The sequence below is a fragment of the Bemisia tabaci genome, chromosome 1, assembly GCF_918797505.1.
Source record: "Bemisia tabaci chromosome 1, PGI_BMITA_v3".
NCBI lineage: Eukaryota > Metazoa > Arthropoda > Insecta > Hemiptera > Aleyrodidae > Bemisia > Bemisia tabaci.
Window position 1 is genome coordinate 32698428 of NC_092793.1, and position 22449 is coordinate 32720876.

At 39.4% G+C, this 22449-nt stretch overlaps 1 protein-coding gene across 1 annotated transcript; it reads left to right on the forward strand.

The window, feature by feature from the left end:
* The first annotated feature begins 15334 nt into the window (after positions 1–15334).
* Positions 15335–20681, forward strand: LOC109037148 (uncharacterized). Its single transcript, XM_072306598.1, has 4 exons — positions 15335–15353; positions 16110–16343; positions 17520–17627; positions 19627–20681. Exons 1-4 carry the CDS (start codon positions 15335–15337, stop codon positions 19983–19985), a joined length of 720 nt encoding a protein of 239 aa, XP_072162699.1. The 3' UTR covers positions 19986–20681.
* The last annotated feature ends 1768 nt before the right edge of the window (positions 20682–22449 follow it).

Genomic DNA, 22449 nt, shown 5'->3' on the forward strand with positions numbered 1-22449 from the left:
TTCGATTCTTTTATTCATTTTCCTTCTCATCCTTCAAACAAAACTTTCTAATGGAAGAATATAGCTGAACATGCTGTTATTAGATATTAGGATTCAAAAACTTTCGTTTCCGATGTAAGGCCACTATAGAGATATGATCTTCAAAGATATCAAGTATTGGATTGTACATATTGGACATTGAAATCACCCCTCTCAGCACTTCAAATAGGAATGAATCGATTCTAACTTCTGAACTAGGTCTTGAACAGTGTACAATTTTCTGAGATTTCAGAGAATTTCGAACAATAATGAATTCTGAACCATCATTTTTCCCGGACTGTTTTTAAGCCTAAATTGTCGCATTTAAATCACCAGGCCACAAGCATGGTCCGGTCTCGAATTTTGTCGAAGTGTAATAAAATCTCCTACCACGGCTCGATATTTTAGAGGTAAAATAAGAACTTTCTGTAGTAAAACTTTTTTCTCCCAAAACGCATTCCCTTGGAGCTATGGCCTTCCTCCTGAAAAATCAATTTCCTTTCATCGCCAATTCTGCTCGCAATTTTCCTTGCTTTCGATCCTTTTTCGTTGATTCTTGTACTTGTCATCGTAATTTTCTCTTTTCTTTTTTGGTGTAGGGGGCTTAGCACGAGGATCCTAACTTTTCGGGGAAGATTTGGGGTTTTTTATCAACTGCTTCTTACGTATTAAAGTTTTTCCACTCAATATTACAGTAGGCTTCATTGAATCTAAAAAAAAATCATCATACCATTTGAGATACAAAGAAAAAACAAAAAATTATACTTTCTAATCTTAATAATTTTTTTTCTGGGACCAAGCGATTATGAGGTAATTGTCTCCGGAGTTGAGTAGATTCAATAGTGATTTGTAATTATTCGCCTCTCCCAAAAATTTAGTGGGTCGCACAGCTCCGACAATAGGGGTTTCTGAAAATTGTTTATTACAAGAAAGTATTAGAAGTAACTGAGCCAAAGAATTGAACCATGCATTAGTGTCCGTTAATCCCGATACATACTTTATAATAGCCCATCGATCAATAGTCAATATTGATTTTTTTCAGTTCTGGTTCCTGGTCGCGTTAAAATGGAAATCTTTGAGACGGTACCTCAAATGGCTTCCTTTTCGAATTTCTTGTCGAAGGATCAAAGCCACGAGAGTGTGTGGTCGATGGACTCAAGTAGTGCCGACCGGCGTTTCATCTGCAACCTTTGCCGCAGGTCGTACAAGTACAAGGGTGACCTGTCGCGTCATCTGAAGTACGAGTGTCGTGAAATCGAAGCGAAACCCAGCTTCAAGTGCACCATGTGTCGATATACAGCCACGCAGAAGTCCAACTTAAAGAAGCATGTCCTCCTCACGCACAAAGTGTTATTCAAAGAGTAAACGCATAAAGTGTTATTCAAAGAGTAAACGGACAAAGTGTTATTCAAAGAACAATTACCGTCTATTCTCAGTCGGAAACGAATTTTTGAAAATATATTTTAAAAACATCTTCAATACTTCATACGAAATATTGTCGAGGAAACATTCAAAAAATGTTTGACCGTACTTGTGACCTAAGTTTTTCAAATCAAAAAAGAGAATATTTAATAATTACTTTTGCAATTTTCTCAAATAAATTTTTCTGCTAAGATATTATTTTTTGTATTATATTCAACATTATTCCATAGTCTCAAAATATTTTAGAATTTTTGAACAAAATACTACGAGAGAAAATATTCTGGCAATACCCAAAGCCTCTTGCAAAATATGATGTAAGATTTTGATATTTTGAAAATATTTGAAAAATGCCGTGGGAGCGCTCATAAATTACGTAACGTTCTTTTTCGGCATTCTTGACCCCCTCCCTGCTCGTAACAATTTTGCGACGTATGTCCCTATCCTTCAATACGTAAAAACAAAATGACGCAACACTCTACTCAGTACTCACCCTCCTCCCCTCATAAGCGTTACGTACTTTATGAACTCTTTCTGAGAACAGTATTTTCAATGTTTGTTTAAATGCTTCATTTGATAACCCTTGTAGTCCGAGAGCCAGATGACATATGGTGACCAACTCGCGACACAAGTTTTGACCACTTAAAACCACAGCCTTAACACGGGAAAGGGTCGTCTGCCACTTTGTAACGAGTGGCATTAAGTAGCAGACAACCATTTTCGTGTCTGTTTAGATTTACGAGGGGCGTTCAATAAGTAAGTATCCCCCCCTCTCTAAAATCCATAAGAATGGACCAATTTTAAAAAACTTGGGCTCAAAATCTTCCTTAGGATATTTTGAGTTCAACAAAACAAACCGCAACAAAATCGGACCATGTGCGGCCGAACGCGAGCCGTTTGAACGCGCCGAGGTGCTCGACGCTCCCGCCGAATCCGCGAGGATTTGAAGTCCGCTACAGGAGAAGAGCTTCTCTGCCAAAGCCTCAGTCGTTCATCACTGACGAAAAATCAAAGAAATTTTTGTAGAATAAGGGGCTTACCTCACTTCTCCACATAACCAGCTCGATCCAAGCAAGTCTGATACTGAGACTAAGGCTAAGAGAACAGCTTTTGGATGCCTCGTGCGTGGAAGTCTTTCAGCTGACCGCGGATGAAAGAGTGGACGGCTTGTTTGACCTCTTCCACGGATTCAAAATTAACTCCTCCGAGTTCAGATTTCAGATACGATAATAAATGGCAAACCAGACCACCATTTATTCCCGTTCCTGAAATCTGAACTCGGAGGAGTTAATTTTGAATCCGTGGAAGAGGTCAAACAAGCCGTCCACTCTTTCATCCGCGGTCAGCTGAAAGACTTCCACGCACGAGGCATCCAAAAGCTGTTCTCTTAGCCTTAGTCTCAGTATCAGACTTGCTTGGATCGAGCTGGTTATGTGGAGAAGTGAGGTAAGCCCCTTATTCTACAAAAATTTCTTTGATTTTTCGTCAGTGATGAACGACTGAGGCTTTGGCAGAGAAGCTCTTCTCCTGTAGCGGACTTCAAATCCTCGCGGATTCGGCGGGAGCGTCGAGCACCTCGGCGCGTTCAAACGGCTCGCGTTCGGCCGCACATGGTCCGATTTTGTTGCGGTTTGTTTTGTTGAACTCAAAATATCCTAAGGAAGATTTTGAGCCCAAGTTTTTTAAAATTGGTCCATTCTTATGGATTTTAGAGAGGGGGGGATACTTACTTATTGAACGCCCCTCGTAAGTGGTCCTTAGTGTTACGAATTTGTCATTGAATTTCATCCGGCTCTCCGACCATAGATTCCCAAACCGGGTCAAATTGATCCGAAACGTGCTAAAAACACGTACCACGCGGCCCGTGTTGGACTGGTGCAGTCGAGTTTTAGATATAGGTCTACAAATACAATCTGAAAAAAAAGAGAACCAGACATCAAATTGGGAAAAAAAAGAAGAAAAAATATATGATACAGAAACAACACAGCTGAAGATAGAGCAGTTGTAATCGGGCCTCCTTTTTTAACTTTTCTCCCGAATCTGAGCAATACCTCCTCGGCAGCACTGAGCGAGCGGAGCATTGAGATTGAGAGTCCACGCCGCGCGGCCTCGCGCCTTCACTTTTGCAGACGCAACACGGACATCCATCAAGTACGAATAGTTGTATCTCTGCGCCGTCGTCAATCTGCGTCCTCTCTTCAGTTCTATTTTCATGTTGTTACTTATATTTGCAGTGGTCTTATTCAGGTATTTTTTAAGTTAGATCTTGCTGAATATTTTTTTTAAATGCCAACCTTAGTCAGCCAACATACTTAAAAAAAAAAAAAAAAAAATTATTCAGCTCGCAACGGACACTTTAATAATCGATTCTTTACCACAGGTTCAAATGGGGAATTATGGATTATCAATCATTCACGCCTCGCCATTGTGCGGCATCAAATTTCACTCTTCAATTTTTAACAGTGTACTGCCGAATACTCAAAGTTTAAACGAACAACCGTAAAAAGTGTCCAAGTGTGAATAACCAGTGCATTTTAAAATGTTGCGTAACTCGCGTGAAAAACTTGTGTGTCGGACTAGACTTAAGATTCCTTTCTCGACGACGGTGACAATCAGTGGCTATCGATTTCTCTCCATTTGAAGCTATGGTAAAGAATCGATTATTGAAGTGCGAACACCCTGTTCATCGATTCTTTTACTTAGGTTCAAATGGTAGATCAATCGATTTATCGCAAAGCACGCCACGCCACTGATGACAATGAAAACGCATACAACTAATAGCGCACTGCTCTATATTTTTGCAGTAAGGAGTCCTGCCTACTCGGACCCTTTATCTAGTCAGCAGTTTCAGAATTTCGAGCCATCTTCCATGCGATCGTGCCCGGCTAACTCATCAAAGACGATAAGCATGATGAACGAGGATGGGCGGTACATGTGCGATCTCTGCAACAAATCCTACAAGTTCAAAAAACATCTTAATTCGCATATGAAATACGAGTGCCGCAACGTCATCGAAAGACCCAACTTTACCTGTCCTCACTGTCCCCATACCTCGGCTCGAGCTGCGAATCTGAGATGTCATATCATGTTTAAACACTCTGAAATAGCACCCTAAGATTTTACTCATTCTCTGATTATATTCGACATTGACATAATTACTCATTCAGTCCCGTTCAAGAAATTTGTTCTTCCTCTCTCTCTTTCTTTGAAGTTCTGCGTTTTGTAAAGAAACCGTTGAAATGAACTTTTGACTTTGGATAAGCTTTTTGACATTTTCTAAGAAATAAAACCTTTAGTCCAATTATATTTGTTTTTATTAAATTAATTTCCTTCCCAGACCACCGGACAGGGTAAGAATTGAACTTTTCCAAAACATGTCTCCTCGTTTAAACTCCATACATACATATTGGCCATATCAAAAGCTTTCAAAATTAACTCATGAGTTAAAAATCAGCGTTTTTAGTTAACGTTAGAATGTAACTAAATGTAACTGAATTTAATGTAAATGAGTCGATGTAAACTTCTCTCTCACCCGAAAGTAAATCGATGTGGTCAAAATTGCCTTTAAAAGCAATTTCGGCAAATAATCGGTATTTAGTCTGACGCATGTTTTACCTTCTCCGTTTCAAAAAGAGCCTTGTTAAAAATGGGTCGAAATTCGCCCCTTTTTAGGCCCTCGATTTTGCAAACGGGAATTGTGCCAAATTATTGCATATGATGCCCTAAGTCTCTGGTAAAAATTTCAGCTTGAGTTGAAAAGTGGTTTCGGAGATACGGGGGGGTGAAGTGGGGGAGTTGAGCGGCTGGCGTGCGCTATTTCCGCGGCTGTTCCTCGCCAAATCTTCGTTTTGATGTCACCCGTTACATGTTTTTCTATGTAATTTTTTGCGTACTTTCCATTTCTGGCCTTAAAAATTACTTACAACCACTTTTCGAGGCGCTAGGGGGTGAAAATAGAGGTTGAACGGCCAGCGGCGCGCTCTTTCCTTGGCTGTTCCTCGCCAAATCTTCGTTTTGATGTCACCCATTACATGATTTCCTATGTAACTTTTCGCGTACTTTCCGTTTCTGACCTTAAAAATGACTTACAACCAGTTTTTAAGGCGCTAGGGGGTGAAAGTGGGGGTTGAGCGGTTGGCGGCGCGCTCTTTCCGCGGTTGTTTCTCGCCAAATCTTCGTTTCGATGTCATCCATTACATGATTTCCTATGTAATTTTTCGCGTACTTTCCATTTCTGGCATTAAAAATTACTTAAAACCACTTTTCAAGGGGCTACGGATTTTTTTCGCAGTTTTTTTTTTATTTTTTTAGTTCTTTTAATTTATTTTGTATTATTTCCTGAGATCTATTCGTGCCGTATATTTTCACGTTTTCTCAGTGTACCTCACACGTCGTACGAGAATATACGCATGATTTCATCCGTACATAAATGATTACACGCCTAAATGATATGCATAGACGAGCGTTCGTAGAAGGGAGATGGTAGAATAATGGCAGAATCATGAAGTAAAGCTTTAAAGCTTTCATGAGGGGGGGGGAGGCACATTTTTAAATCGATAACTTGCTATAGCTCTTAATTTTTCATACTTCCCTTGACTTAATAAGGGTGACAATTGGTCTTTCAGCGTGAACGTGTAAATGTATCTGTGGTCATAATATCCTTAAATATGGCGTGTAGGCTGGTAATGGCTGCTTTTAAATAAATAAGTAACGAAGTAAAGGACAGATTTTTTATTAATCAGATTAGTGTACTGCCCGGGGCATATCTCAGATTTTTCCCCATATTTGCCATGTCATTTTGGCGTGTAAACATTTATGTACGGATGAAATCATGCGTATATTCTCGTACGACGTGTGAGGTACACTGAGAAAACGTGAAAATATACGGCACGAATAGATCTCAGGAAATAATACAAAATAAATTAAAAGAACTAAAAAAATAAAAAAAAAACTGCGAAAAAAATCCGTAGCCCCTTGAAAAGTGGTTTTAAGTAATTTTTAATGCCAGAAATGGAAAGTACGCGAAAAATTACATAGGAAATCATGTAATGGATGACATCGAAACGAAGATTTGGCGAGAAACAACCGCGGAAAGAGCGCGCCGCCAACCGCTCAACCCCCACTTTCACCCCCTAGCGCCTTAAAAACTGGTTGTAAGTCATTTTTAAGGTCAGAAACGGAAAGTACGCGAAAAGTTACATAGGAAATCATGTAATGGGTGACATCAAAACGAAGATTTGGCGAGGAACAGCCAAGGAAAGAGCGCGCCGCTGGCCGTTCAACCTCTATTTTCACCCCCTAGCGCCTCGAAAAGTGGTTGTAAGTAATTTTTAAGGCCAGAAATGGAAAGTACGCAAAAAATTACATAGAAAAACATGTAACGGGTGACATCAAAACGAAGATTTGGCGAGGAACAGCCGCGGAAATAGCGCACGCCAGCCGCTCAACTCCCCCACTTCACCCCCCCGTATCTCCGAAACCACTTTTCAACTCAAGCTGAAATTTTTACCAGAGACTTAGGGCATCATATGCAATAATTTGGCACAATTCCCGTTTGCAAAATCGAGGGCCTAAAAAGGGGCGAATTTCGACCCATTTTTAACAAGGCTCTTTGCGAACTTTTTGAGAAAAACATCATCCAATGGAACCAATTTTCCTATCGTACGACATTTTGACTTTAAATTTTATGCTCAATTTGACTTAAGGCGCTTATTGAGTCTTGCGAGCGTGAGTTGACGTATAAAAATCGGATATTCCTCACTAATGATTTTGGAATATTGTTGAATCCACCTACCTTTTTCTGCATCAGACAGCGTCAAAATTAGGTCTGTGTGAAATTTTTGCCCTCTCTTTGTTATCATATGTTAACTGGTGCCATTTTTTCCTTTCTAGATTTTTGCAACTGCAAACGAGGTTGCCCGGCTTTCGACTACGAGGACAGGCTAAGGCTCTGTTCGGACTTTTATAATCTTTCAAGCAAGAATGAGCAAAAATCTTATCTAATGAGTCTTATGCTAGTGAAACCTATCTCTCGTCGTACAGTAGAAGATCCAGCGGCCAGTCGTAGGCAAGCTACTGTCGAGTATTTTCTGCCCGATAGGAACGGGTTCACGCTTAAGGTCTGTAAGAAAACCTTCATGAATACTTTCGCCGTTTCACATGGCCGCTTGCAAACGCTAATGAAAAGGAAGAAAAAAGTCGAGAAATTCGTAGCGCGGTAACGCACCGTACACTGTTAAGAAATGCATCTACTGTTGAACGTTATCTACTGATGGCGAACTTCCAGAAACATAATATTTACCAAGTATCACTCATAAGGTGCTAACCACAAATAACGTCACGCAATTTTTCCGATTTTTTACACCCACGCAACGCGTGACCCTCTTTTACGCGTGAACCTCTTGCTACGCGATAGCATCACTGAACCAGAAACTCTCGAAATAATTACGTAACATTTACGTAACACGCTCCCTCCCTCCCTTGCACAAATGAACAGAAACTCAAGTTTTATGGTCTCCATAAATTGGCAAAAGTATTAAATTAAATTCAAGTGTGATTGAAAAAAAAAAATATTTGAAACACTACATTGAAAAATATATACATTAATAGAATAGATATTTGAAAAGAGATAACGGAATGCTGTGAAAAATGAAAAATCCAGTTTTTAAACTGTTACGTAACGCTGAGCTTCACACCTTCTCACCCCTTGTCGCGCTCCATCACAATAATGGACGTATTTCTGCCAAACGGAACTATGTGCATGAAGACATTGAGCCCTGAGACCCCTTAGAATGTATGAATAACAGGGCTCACGTCATAGCGCACATAGTTCCGTTTGGCAGAAATACGTTCAATTATGAAGACCTCAAGTGTGTTATGTAGTTTATGGACAGCCCCTAAGCATAAACGGAGCTAGAAAAAGTTTGTGGGGGCTAGGGTCCATTGATCCTTCAAGAGGGGGGCATCGGGAGTATCGAGCGGCTACTTGCGATCATGCCCGTCAGCCTCATCCCCACCCCTTCACCCCCTTCCAGGACTTTTTCTAGCTAAGTCCATCGGCATGAGAGTTGTGCCAGAATGAGAGAAGAATAGAAACAGATGTGAATCGTCAAAAAAAAAAGAAGAACCGTAAGCGAAATTATCAGCTAGAAATTCCCTACATTCTTCTGGTTAAAATGCAATTTGCACGGAGAAATTTGGCAAAAGAAGTTACGTTCCTCCGTAAGGGAAACAACGAACTGTCCACTTTCTGTACTTGTGAACATTTAGCGACCATCCTGTGGAGTGTGGACATTCATTCTGCATGGCCATAATTTTCCTATGAAGAACAGTCCAGTGAACTGTTGATGCAAAGCTGATTTCATTTTTTTTTTTTTGGATTCGCTTATAAACCCTACAAATTGTAAACAAAACTTAAATTCCCTTCAAATTCTATCATTACCGCACAAGAAAAATACCGCACTGTATAACCTCGTCATCCCTTAAAGCAAGCAGCTGATACCACTCATGTCAACCAATCCAAAATGGACCTCACATCCGCGCATCCGTTCAACATTCGATGCATACTTTTTCTTCATCTGTAATACTCAACATGGAACCATGACTTAGTCCACAAAGAGCGCTTTAATGTTTTTCATGACTGCTATCTCTGTAAAGTTCCTCTTATTACGTTCTTTGTGACCTTAATTTTCTCTTAGAATAGTTGTTTGTCGTTCATTCTCTCGTGTAGGAGTTGTAAAAATTTACCGCCAAGACTGCGACTTGTTTTTGAGCGGTACAATCTAGAAAATCGTTCCTATACTCGTTACACCGTGTATTAACTGTATTACAATAATGTATTAAATTAAGCGTCCATCGTTCATCGTACTGTATAGATTGTTTTTTTTTCTTTTCTCCTTTTTTTCTTTTTCTTTTTGACACTCACGAACTTACGTAATTACTCACCTTATTTTTCCTTCTCTGATTTAGGAATAACTGGAGAAATGTATACAGCAAACGGAGGTTCATAACCGACTATAATAATTTGTCTCTTTTTTTTAACTTTAACTCCGTATTTTTGGTGGTAACAAAAAATTTTTGGAGATAATATACGGTTTTCAGTAGATTTTTTCCAATTTATACCAATCTTTTCAAATGATGGGTGAACTTGAACTGCTTAACTTGTCTTCTATTGACACACTTAATAATAGAATGAAACTAATTCTGATCCACCACATTAAGGAGAAAAGCGAATATTCATTAGTTTTACCAAGTTTTTCTTTGTTTAATAGCCAGCTTGAACTAGTTAAGACTATAAAATAAATTGCGCTGTTACTAAAGTTTATTTTAAAAGTTTCGGATTGTGTGAGTTTTCATCATAATATAGTTTATAAATTTGTTATTTTTTGTTATTAATTTTTTTAAATCTATTCATGTATTATTTCTTTGCACGTTCTTTCCTCTCCCTCTGTCAATCTTTTGTCTTAAAAAAATCATTCAAGAAATCAGATTTTTGTTTTGTCTTTCTTTTTCCAAATTTCTCATGACTATTTGTGTGTGTACAAATAGATGAAAACTCCGCATAAAATTTACATGAAAAGACAACTGCTGCCGTGCTAAGAAAAAGTGTCGCTTGAAAACTCGAGAGTTGGTTTTCCCTTCATATTTGCGTTTCCGAGGAAAGTTATGAATATTTTTGTTAAAATTTAATATCGAATTGCAAATAAAATTCTCCAAAAAATTGGATGAAAGAACCCACGGGTTTCCCTAAAAATTGAATATTTGTACCCTATTAAACGAAATTCTGCAATGTTCGAAGGTTTATATGGCATTCTTCCTTAACACGGCAGACGATATTTGTATGGAAGTGACTCATAGTGTTCATAGTTTTGAATTGATCGAGGCAAGAGCGGCTTTGAGCTTCACGGATCAAATATTTTCTTTCGTTAACAATTCTATATTTCAGATAAAATGTTAATTTTGAGAGAATAGGTGCTTAGTGTTATTTTTTACATTGAATCATGTGCAAAAGATAAAACTTCAACCTCTTATTGTCAGTTTCAACCTTATGTGTCTTGGGTTCTCTCTTCCAATGCAAGGTAAATTTCATTCTTCGTGATTTGCGAAGAAAGAATATACTTAAAAAAAGTATAAAACGACCATCTTTAGACACCAGAAAGACATTGGGTGCAACTTGCTATGCCAATGTTTTGTTGATTAGATAACAAAGCTTAAATTATTAGCTTGAAAATATTTTTGATGGATCAGGGCATAATGTGTCCTAGAATGAAAACTCAAACTGGTATAGCGGAAAAACCGGTTTGGGGGTAATGTCAATTTTCAATGCTTGAAACTTGCCACAATACTATAGGATGATTGCAAATATTTGCGTCAAGAACTTTGTGTTAAAGTTCTAAGCTTTGTATCATCAATGATGTTATCAAAGTTTAGACCATACTCTTTCGAACAGTGGCGTAACGGACTTCCGCTGGGCCCCCCCGCAAAATTTTTTCTTGGGGCCCCCCATGTCGATGAAATTCCAAAATTATCCCCCCTCTCCCCCCCTCCCTCCCTCTCCCTCCCTAACCCCTTCCCGTTTTTTCTCTTATGGTCTAGGCCCGCAGCACGAACATTTTTTGAGAAAATCTGCCATAACCACCAAAAATCAAAATGGCAGTAGCTTATATCTTTTTTCCTTTAGGTATGGTATGTGCAGGATTTAGCCTACTTTTACGTTATGTTCTGAGGTGAAATTTCATTCAATTGCATGTTTGCGCAAATAAATAAATTTAAAAAAAAAAAAAAAAAAAAAAAAAAAAAAAAAAAAAAAAAAAAAAACGTAAAAGTAAGGTGAGGTTGGGTAACTGGGCGGTGGGGTAACTGGGCAGTACCCTCTGTATTTCTACCAGATTAGTGCAAAAATTGTTTTCACTGTTGGCATACCTTCATTATGACGTAAACCATCTAGAACATGTAAACATAACTTCAAAAAAAAATTTTATGGTGAATGGTGAAGTGCCGAAAATTGGACAGCTTTTTTTTCAAAACAACGCCGGAGGTGGTCCCGAAAAGAGCCTCATATCTCACTCCCAGCAAGTATTTTATTCAACTTTGACAATTCTTCTTCATGTATGATGTATTTGTGTAATGCGTGAGTAATTACAACGTAATTGGATGAAAATACTGGCTGCAAAGGGTTGATGCCCAGTTACCTTGAAAATTTTCCCTTTGTGGGGTAACTGGGCACCCACCCCAAGGTAACTGGGCAGGTGGCAGTGGTGGCACCTGCCCAGTTACCCATTGCAAGGTTGCTGTGCTTCGGTGTTTGTTTACTTCTGAAAATGTCAAAACTAATTGACTATTGTGGACTTTTAAGTGCCAAAGACCAATAATCAGGGTTCCCAGCACACTAAACTTCTAACTTAAGTCAATTATAGCATAACTTAAGCATTACTTAATTACATTTTTGCCGCTAACTGTTATGACATCACTTTTAACGACTTAAACATGGTTATATAAATTCAAATGAAATTCTCTGAAACCCTCATGAGAAGGACATTCTTTTCTGGCCAATGAGAATTACAAATAATGCCCCCCTTAAAAATTAAGGGAACTTTTTGGCGCCTGACTCTATCCCAGATCAGCCTTGCGGCTTAATTTTTTTTCATTTTTTAAAAATGTATCATGCTTAATCTCACTAAAAGTGGCCAAACAGTGTCCTGGTATACAATACTACTTTATAAGTAGTAATACAGAAAGTTCTAAGCATTTATCTACAAGGAAACAATTTTTTTTTACCGTTATTCAATTCTCAGATTTGAGGGTTTTTTTGCCGCTAACTGTTACGACATCATTCTTAACCACTTAAACATGTTTATATACATTCAAATGACATTTTCTTAAACCTTCATGAGCAGGACATCACTTTCTGGCCAATGAGAATTAAAAATAATGCCCCCCTCAAAAATTAAGGGGGGGTAGTCCAGTTACCCCACGACGTTGGGTAACTGGGTGAAAAAAACGGGAAATTTTTGAAAATTTGTGGGAAAAAATTGAAAGATGAAATTCGACTTTTGACTCTTCCTACATTTAGACAAGGTGTTGTACTTACTAAAAAAAATTTAAAAGTAGCCTCCACTGTCAATATAATGATGGGAAAAAAATCATGAAGTTGAAATTTTGACATTTTTCTCCGAACTCCTGCCCAGTTACCCAACCTCACCTTACCCGATTAAATGGAGCCCCTAAAGGATCAAGGATCTAAAGGAAGGCGAGGGCTCAGCCCTGGCCCAAGAATCAAAGGGCCCCCAAGGCTTTTAGATTCTTGGGCCTCCCAAAACCCGAAATACGAAAAATGACAAAATAAGAGAAAATTATTTAGGAATCATTGAGTGGACATGGGAAGGCAGGGGCCCTCCAGCAAACAAAAAGTTAGGAACAGTCTAAGAAAAGTATGAAAAACCCCAAGCTAACAATGAAAATCAGAGGAAGAAGCCCCATCTTGGTAAGTAAAGGCCCAAAGTTTGAAACCAAAGCTGAGCATCAAAGAAAGAGAGAAAAAAATTCCGGCGGCCGAGGGCCCCCTAGGCGCCTGGGCCCCCCTGCATAGCAGGGTCTGCGGGGGCGCCCGTTACGCCACTGCTTTCGAAGGGTAGTAGTATCGCCGACAAGCTTTACTTTTTCTGAGTTGAAGCTAAAGCTTTTCTTGAATTATCCATCGTTAGTCCTCAGACTTTGGATTCCCACCGAATGGATGGATTTTAAATATGTGATTGGAATCTCTATTGAAATTCGAGGTTATAATTTCTAATTTAATTAATTCTAAAATATAAATTATGATTTAAAAAAATAACGGTTTCCCCTTTCACCCACCCAACCTACTTGTTTGTACTCATATTTAATTAATGCTCAATGTTACTCGTATTTTTCAGAGACATGTCTGTATCGCGCAGAAATTGCGAGGCCCATCCCCATATATATCGAGAATCAGATTTTGATAACAAATGGAGACAGGCTAAAAAAAGTGCTGGAAAGTTTAGATGAAGGACAAGCTCTGTTGAAGCTTTATGAGCGGGACGGCGCATTCGATAAAACCAACGCTCTGAAACTTTGTGACATCATCATGAGACACGAGTTTTGCGGCGATCCCAAGACATCCTTGTATAAAAAAGATTTTATCACACTAGCAAAGGCAATCAATGAGTGTTTCCCTAACGAACCTGAAGAATTATATTACACTCCCGCGCAACATTCTGTCGGGAAAAAAGGAAGAGCCAAGGGTCGTTTAACTGTCAAATATGATCGCAGAAGAAAGTTTCTCTCCGTCGCGCGTCGTTAAAAAACAAGTCGATCCACTTAAATTTCCACAAAGATTACTTGGAAGGTTGATTTAATTCAATTGGTTCATGGTATTCCTAAGCGTATGAGCCGTATACAGAACTTTTTGGATACACAACCGGTGAATCCAATAACTTGTACCACAGATGCGGTAAGAAATCTGGGAGTTCATTTCACTATTGATCCTAGTTCATATGTGTTCCGTTCAGTACGAATTACAATGACGTGCCCTTCAAATCACACGAAGTTTAATGAACGCGACTATAGTCGATTTCACTCATGAGTTCACAGCTCTTCCAAGTTCTTTCGGCATGGCACTCTGGTCAGTAATCGTGCACTCTACTTCTTCTTCAACCATCTTCATCTACGAGTAACAGTTAATGAATCGCAAGTCATTTATCTAATGTGACATTTTATTCAACGCGTAAGGAAATAGTAGACATTTTTCAAATTATAAACCAAAATTTTTTTTGTTTCTGTCATGGGGAGACGTATGAAAAGAAGGATTCTGTGTAAAATTTTCGATCTCTCATTCTCCCCCCCCCCCCCCCCGGCCGGGTCTACGTTGAATCAACTTGTATTCCGTAATTTTCAGTATTTTATGAAGTGTATTTTTTGAGAGATCATTCGAGATTAACCTGTTCCTTTTTCAAAGTTAACCTCGTTAATTATTCTAAGGTATAATTTCATGCGACAATTTTGTGTTCATTTCCGTAATAAAGTGATAATTTAGTCAAAAGTTTGCTTTTTATTTACCTTTTTTTTGCTTTTTTAAAGTTACGTAATCCGTTAGCGTAACTTGACAATTTAGTTATTTGTTTCCATTTTATTTTCGGCACCAGTTATTTCGCTTTGCCTCTATGAGACTTGAAATACTTCGGCCACTCATTAATACAATCATTATCATATTTCACTAAAGCTGATAGGGTATGAAAGTTTATTTTTTATACACAGTAGGTCAAAGTATTCCTTCTTGGTTGTGTCTGAATATATTAACGGAGTCATTAAGTTCGTTCCTTGGCGATCTCTTTCTGGGTATTAATGATCCCACCTACACGTGTGACGTGTGAGAATGTGAGAAAAACAAGATGAAGAGAAAAAGGGAAACCACAATACAGAGAGAGAAGAAGATAAAGAGTAATTTGGAGAAAAAGAAGACGAGGTGTAAGAAGAATTTGTTTTTTTTCCTTATCTCCTCCCCCATCTTCATCTGCTTTTTCATCTCCTAGTTTATCTTTTTCCTCTTCTTTTTCATTATTTTCTTCCTCCTATTCTCATTCCTCTCCATCCTATTTTCTTTCTTCGTCCTCTACATTATATTCTGCTCCCCCATCGTTCTCCGATTCGAAATGTGGTCCCATTTTAAATATGTTAGGAATGCTGAGCTACTATATTTGTTTTTTTTCGAGACTCCCCTCATAGTTATTACCCTATTGCTTGCTTCTATAGAGCTCTCACATGTGTCAGAGATTTGCAATTTAACTACCTTTTGTCCGGAAAATTTCGCAAGGAACACTATGGTGCATCTGATTCTATTTGAAACAAACTCCAAAGCTCAAAAAATGCTCTCGAAAAGGCCGAAATGGAGAGAACTCTCCACGGTACGCTGAGGTTCCACCCTTATATCCAGCCAAACTCTCTAAGTCTCCATTCACAGATAGGGAGCAAATACATTAGCAGGGTTGCCGTGGTTCCAGCTTTAACGTCCCTTAAAAAAATGACAATCTGGCCATTTCTTTGTTCTCTGTAGCTGTGCATGCATAGATAGCAAATCAGGGTGTCTACAGGTCCGGAATTTCCGGAAAGTCCGAAAATAGTACTGATTTTTCAAGGGCGGTCCGGAAGTACTGAAAAAGTGCGGATTTTTTGCAAGAAAGTCCAGAATTTTATCAATTTTGTCGCAATTTGAGCGGGAAATTCAAATTATTGAAATTTTTCGAATTACTTCAGTTAAAGGTATTCAAAAAGTACTGAATTTTTCTGTTAAGGAGGTACTGAATTTCTTGGGAATGTACTGAAAAAGTACTGTAAAAGTACTGATTTTGGCAGCCTGTTTTAGTAGACACCTTGATAGCTTGACCAGATTTAGAGGTGGACTCTCGGTGTAGCGTGGGAGATCCTCCCCCCCCCCTTTGCGCCTTCAACTTGGGAGCTTTTTCAGAGCTTAGAAGTCCGCTTCAGACGAAATACCAGTGACACCATCGTATTTCTAGCGAAGTTTTACAAGAGAAAGGGTACTCGAATCGCAAATCCTTCACACACGATTGCAAGAGCCTCATTCTGGCAATTCAGCCCCGCTGTCGGGTTGAACTTTCCTTGGAACAGCGCTTATAATCTTTGTGATTTTTACTCCCCAGCTAGAGACACCACCGTTTACTTGGATGCATCGCAGGTTGATCCGCAGGACATCTTCGGCTCCTTCGACGAGCACGAATACAAGCCGTACCAGTCGCAATCGCAATCGGTGCCAACGAACGGTGACGGTCGATTCATGTGCGACCTCTGTCACAAGTGCTACAAGTACAACAGAGACCTCGTCCGACACACTACATACGAGTGTCACAACGTGGTGGAGAAACCCAGCTTTAGCTGTAACCTTTGCCGCTACACCGCACCCCGCCCCGCCACGCTGAAACGTCATCTAATACTCAAACACAATCAGTTCAGATTACTTCAAAATGTTACTGTAGGTCCACCCAAGTAGGGAGAACGGGGAATGCTTTTAAGTTGTACTTGTCTCGTCCGCAGATTTTGGAGTGGAACTGATTTTAAGGATTTGAAATTAAAGTATCTCTTGAATCAAAAGGTCCAATGCCGGACTGATTTGAATGTTTTTTGCGGCCACCGATGAGAGGTAGTTCTTGGATCATCCCGCTCTTTTTAGATGTAGTCGCAAGGGCCGCGCGTAGCGGCCAGGAGACATACCCCCTAATATTTAAATAACGCCCATGGGAGACCTCAAGAATTAATTTTAAAAATGATATTCTAAAAATACGTCAGGAAACTTTGTTTGATCAGGATGACTAGTTGTTGAAAAGTCATTGAAAACCTGGAAAAGTCTGGGGGAATGCAGCCCAACTCTGAAAATTCAGAGTTTTGCTGCGGAATCTTGAAATTCTTCCTTCCAGCCGAAACATGAAATTCTTTTTTACCGCACACATACCTCCTATCGGCGAAAATTGGACCCCCTGCCTTTCAGTTCTCAAATTTAGAATGTTCAACTGTAAAAAAAAAACTTCTCGCCCAATAATTTTACGAGAAGTTTTTTCTTTGGAAATAGTGCCCCCCGCCCCACCCCCCCCCTCAAAAAAAGAACATTTAAAATTCTTAAGAAATTCGGGGAATTTTCGGTTCAAAAACCCTGAAGTCAGCGAAATATCAGGAAATTTCGACATCTAAGAAAACATGGCACCCTGTTCAACGAAAACTCGAAGATAAACGAATTATAAGAAATCGACACATTTTCATTCAATCACTGCTCCCTCGGTGGCCATGCACATCCCTGTAGTCAAAGCTTGTAATCTATTTTTCAGTCATCGAAAATTATAATAAATTTTGCTAAAAAGGAAGAGACGTCTTTTTTTATTTTCTCATTTCTCTTCCGTAATTTCCTTTTTTTTCTTTTCTTTATTTTGTTGTAAACCCTGTAATCTAACTATAGAGGCATTAATGATCATAGTTGCCAAGACACCACTTAAAAAAAAAGAAAGAATAATACTACATCTTCTACTACTACTAATAGTCTTTCTCCTTTTTTCCTCTGACAGTAAGAAAATACCGATTCATCCTACCAAAACAAGATACGGCACAAGAGAATATCGACCCATACTCTCAGGCTCATCTGCTGACGTATCAGGACCACGATTCAAAGCAAGGTACGGCTGTGACTCAAATTGAACGTTTCTCTTGTGATATCTGCTCAAAATCTTACAAAACTAAGTCGAATCTTACTCGACATATGAAGATACATGATATAAGGCGAGTCAAACTAAGCTCACGATTGCAAATGGGGCATTTAGACAATTTACGAATAAAAACATTACGCAAGACGTTTGCTCTTCAAAATTTCCCGACGAAAACTAATCACGAAACGGAAAGTCTGAAAATCAACTTTTATACCAGATATGAGCGTTTACAGTTAACATTGGTTAAATGGCATAAACACAAATGGCTTCACTTGTATAATCTAACTTACATTTGATCTGTGTTCAGAATATTTGTTAATATCTCGTTCAGGAGTTAATTTCCGAAATGCCCGTTGTGTGGTTCGTTCTCTAAGTAAGATTTTTAAGATACTTCATGTGAAGTTAATCTCTAGTTCAGACCCTGTCTAGTGGTCCATTGTATAGGGTTTTTTGCGTGAAAGATATGTCTCCTACTAACTTTCAAATACATTTTTTTTTAAAAAATTACTTGCGAAACCTGCCTTTTTCTTTTATTTGCCAATCCAGTAAAATTGATAAACCTCTCAAAAAAAATTTTAAAACTAAGCTGATGGAACTGTGCACGAAAAAAATGACCTTAGTCTACGAAAATATTTTGGTAGAAATGGTTCCTATTCACATATAGATCCGTGGTCACATTCCGACTTTATAGCCATGGATATTCTAAATCTATGCATTTTATACCATTCAGTGGCATGGCGTGTTTTGCGATATATCGATTGTTATGCCATTTAAACGTATGGAAAAGGATCGATAGTCAGGTTGTTCGCAGCGAACACCTTAATAATCGATTCTTTATCATAGGTTTAAATGGCAGAACAATCGATGTATCGCAAAGCACGCCACGCCACTGATACCATTGCAGTGGCGGATCCAGAGCGAGTCGGAACGGGAGACATTTGGACCGAGTTTAACAGAAAGGAACCAAGCCACATCAGCGATTGCCAAGTTTAACTGGGCAATTATATTTTTTACGAGAGAACGGTTGTTCGGATTCCTTTGAACATTTTAAGGAATTTGTTTCGCACCACGGAGAATTTTCACTGAAATTTGCACGAAAATCCACACAACCGTTTTCATGTAAAAAATTAAATTGCCCAATTAAATTTGGCAATAGCTGATGTGGCTTGGTTCCTTTCTGTTTAACGCGGTCCATTTGCCTCTGTTGAGTGGGGGGTCCGTGAGCACCCCCTTTCCTCGGAGGGGAGGGGATTTTATAAAAATAGCCCCTTCCATAATGAATTTTAGGCACTTCAACCTTATAATTTGTGCTTTATTTGAAAGTTGAAAATTGACGAATAATACCAAATACCTATTAAAGAGTAATGTTATTTTGAGGTATGGCATTTATTTCTGCGGTGTTGCCTGTTGAGTAATTCAGTATTTGTAAAAAAAATGGACAAAACTTGAAGCCAGGATTACACAACTGACCAATGTAGCAATAAAAGAAAACCATTTCAGTAAATTTTTAGGAGCACTTTTTCTTCTCTCTCTCTCTGTATTCTCTCCCTCTTTCCCCCTTTCCTCCTTTCCTCCACTGGAAAAAAAAACACATTGGATCTAGAGTCCAGACTCTTGAAAACATTGACAAGAAAAAATACTCTTGATTCAATCAGATTTTTGCTTGAATCAAAAGGAAATCCGCTCACATTAAGAGGCTTGGTTCTTGATTTAAGCAAAAATCCGATTGAATCAAGAGTATTTTTTCTTGTCGATGTTTTTAAGAGTCTTGACTCTAGGTCCAATGTGTTTTTTTTTCCCAGTGCCCTTTTTGCTTCACTTATTTTTTTTCCGGCTCGATGGGGCATGCCACTCTGCCCTCCCCTCTCCCTCCCATTTGGATTCGCCACCTGTGCGAAAATAATCAATTTCCCTCGTGATGTCAGCCTTTACTCACTCAAATCAATTTGTTTCTATTTAAAACTTATAGTAGAGTATGTCAGCAAACGCACTTCGAGGGTTGAACCGACGACGCGATTGGACGTAGTTGCGAGCACATCGGAGCCGGCGATCCAATGGGAGGATGCGGACTCGGTCTATCAGCCTGAGAAGATTCAGCGATGGAAACGGAATTCTGCAAGCACAACCCACGACGGCCGCTTCATGTGCGACCTCTGCGAGAAGACCTACAAATGGAAAGGCGATTTGAATAGGCACATGAAGTACGAGTGTCAGTACGTGATCGGGAAACCTAGCTTCGATTGTCCTCACTGCGATTACTCGACCGTCCGACCCTCGTATCTTAAGTATCACATGGGTATGATCCATGGAAAACTCCCTTCGAATTAATGAGTTGTTCCTACCACTAGAAGGACCTGGTTGTGTGGACCACTTATCAGGGCACAGACCTAATTATTTACAATGGAGTTGTTGCATGTGTGAGGAATTTGCGATTTGACTACTGATTCTGCTGTAAAAGTTCGCGAGAAACATGATGGTGCCACCGGTTTTCTCTGAAATCAACTTCCAAGCTCAAAAGAAGCTCTCAAGTTGAGGCCAAATTGGAGGGGATATCCCACGCTATCCTTAGAGTCCACGTTTACATCAAGACAAACTCTCCATACAAAGATAGGGAGCAAATACATTAATAGGGCTGCCGTGTTTTCAGTTTTAGAGTCCCCAAATAAAGTGGCAGCCCTGTCAATGTATTTGCTCCCTATCTTTGCATGGAGAGTTTGTCTTGATGTAGACGGAGACTCTCAGGATAGCGAGGGATATCCCCTCCATTTTGGCTTCAACTTGAGAACTTTTAATGAGCTTGGGAGTTGCTTTCAGAGAAAACCAGTGGCACCGTCGTGTTTCTCGCGAACTTTTACATGAGAATCAATCGTCAAATCGCAAATTCCTCACACCTGCAACATCTCCATTATGTCTCCTCTGCACGGTTTCCTCGCGAAACCTAATTCAATTAAGGAAAATTAGACAAGTTGAACACATTTTTGAGTCTTGTTTATTTTATTAGAATAAAAGTATTGAATCTTTTCACGTCTTGAGTCCTTTTTGCTCTTTGATAAATTGATACATATTTTTTCCCCATTAATTTAAATGAGAATAATCAATGCAGAGTGTGCTAACATTTCAAAATCATGAGTTAAAAAACGCTGACTATGCGAGTATAAATATTAAAGCCGAACAGAGCGGGGCGGCCGGCGTGCTGCCAGCGCGAGAGGCTTACTGGCGCCTACAAACCTAAGTGGATACTTCACGCATTGGACAATGCTTGAAGTATCCACTTAGGTTTGTAGGCGCCAATGCGCGTTTCGCGCTGGCCGCCCGTCCGCCGTGCGGCGGCGCCTGAAGCAACTATTTCACAACAGAGGTGTTGCTCAGTATTATACGAAATTGAAAGTATTAAGAATGACAAGCATCCTTTAAAAGTACAGATCTTTCCTTGCAAAATGAATCAAGATACTTATCGTACACAGGAAAAATCTAAGAGCCTTTAGCTGAGGCAAATATAGAGGTTTATCCGTTTCAGGTATAACAAGGTGGGAATTTCTTGAAAAATAATTAAGTCCTATTACACCAAAGAGGTGTACAGAGTTATAGTGAATTTTGTCTTATGGAATTGACGCTCCCCCATTTTTACTCTACTATATATTATTCTCCGTTGGACTAAACAGACAAAACAAAAAAACAAGCAAACCCTCATTCTTCCAAGACATTATATATTTTCATCCAAAAACGTCGTGAGCAATTGTCGTTTGTAGTTAGTTACATGTGGCCCAATTAACTTTGGATCTCAACTGGCACGCGGACCAAAACTCCCGTGCGGAAAAAACGCGTGGACGTAAATTACGGGAAAAAACAGGTGCGCGGACAAAAAATCGTTAACGAAATTTATCTATACTATAAGCTCCGAGACCTCCTAATTTTGCGTAACTGGTGACGCTTAGTTCCAGCCTTCTACCGGGCCGATTTTCATGATTTTTGCGGCAATCGACGGGCAATTGTCCCTAGATTAGCCAACTCTTTTCAGATTTTCAAAATATGAACCAGGTTTTTTTATATTACGTGGTAAAGTTGCGAATTCTCCCATTTAAACAATGTAAATTTATACTTTTTGTCATAGTTCGTTTGAGCGTTCTACCGGGCCGATTTCCATGATTTTTGCGTAGATCGTCAGGTAATTGGCCCTAGATGAGCCCGCTTTAATTAGATTTTGGAAATAGGACCCAGGTTTTTTTAAAATCACGTTATACAAGTGAGTAAATTTACAGAATGCTCCGGGACTGCTACCGCTATGCGCGGGAGGATGCGCAGTGGTCGAAGAGGTTGCGCAGTGGATGTGTAGCCTGCGCATCAACTCTACACTTATCTACACAAGATTCGCACCGACGACCTAGCGTCGAGCGATGGCCGAGTCGTCTAAGACGCCGTATGAAATCGGTCTTAACTCGGTGTGGGTTCGATCCCCGATTTAAGTATTTTAAATTATTACCCCTGTTCATTGTTTTACTGCAATATTTCATCAAGCAGTCATTCCAAAACGCGTCCTTTTAATTTTAAAGTAATTTTAGGTGAAGTTTAAAATTAAAGTATATCTCATATCGTAATTTTTTAGGGGGAAAATAAAACTAAAACTGATAGGAGGGTAAAAATAGGGCCGCGAAGCGGCCCATTGATGGCGCGGAGCGCCTTCGGGGGGTTGGGCCGCGTAGCGGCCAGGGGGCGTAGCCCCCTAGTGTCCTATAACCGCTGAAAGTCATGGATTTAATTCAGACTCATCGCAAGAGATCAAATTATATTGACA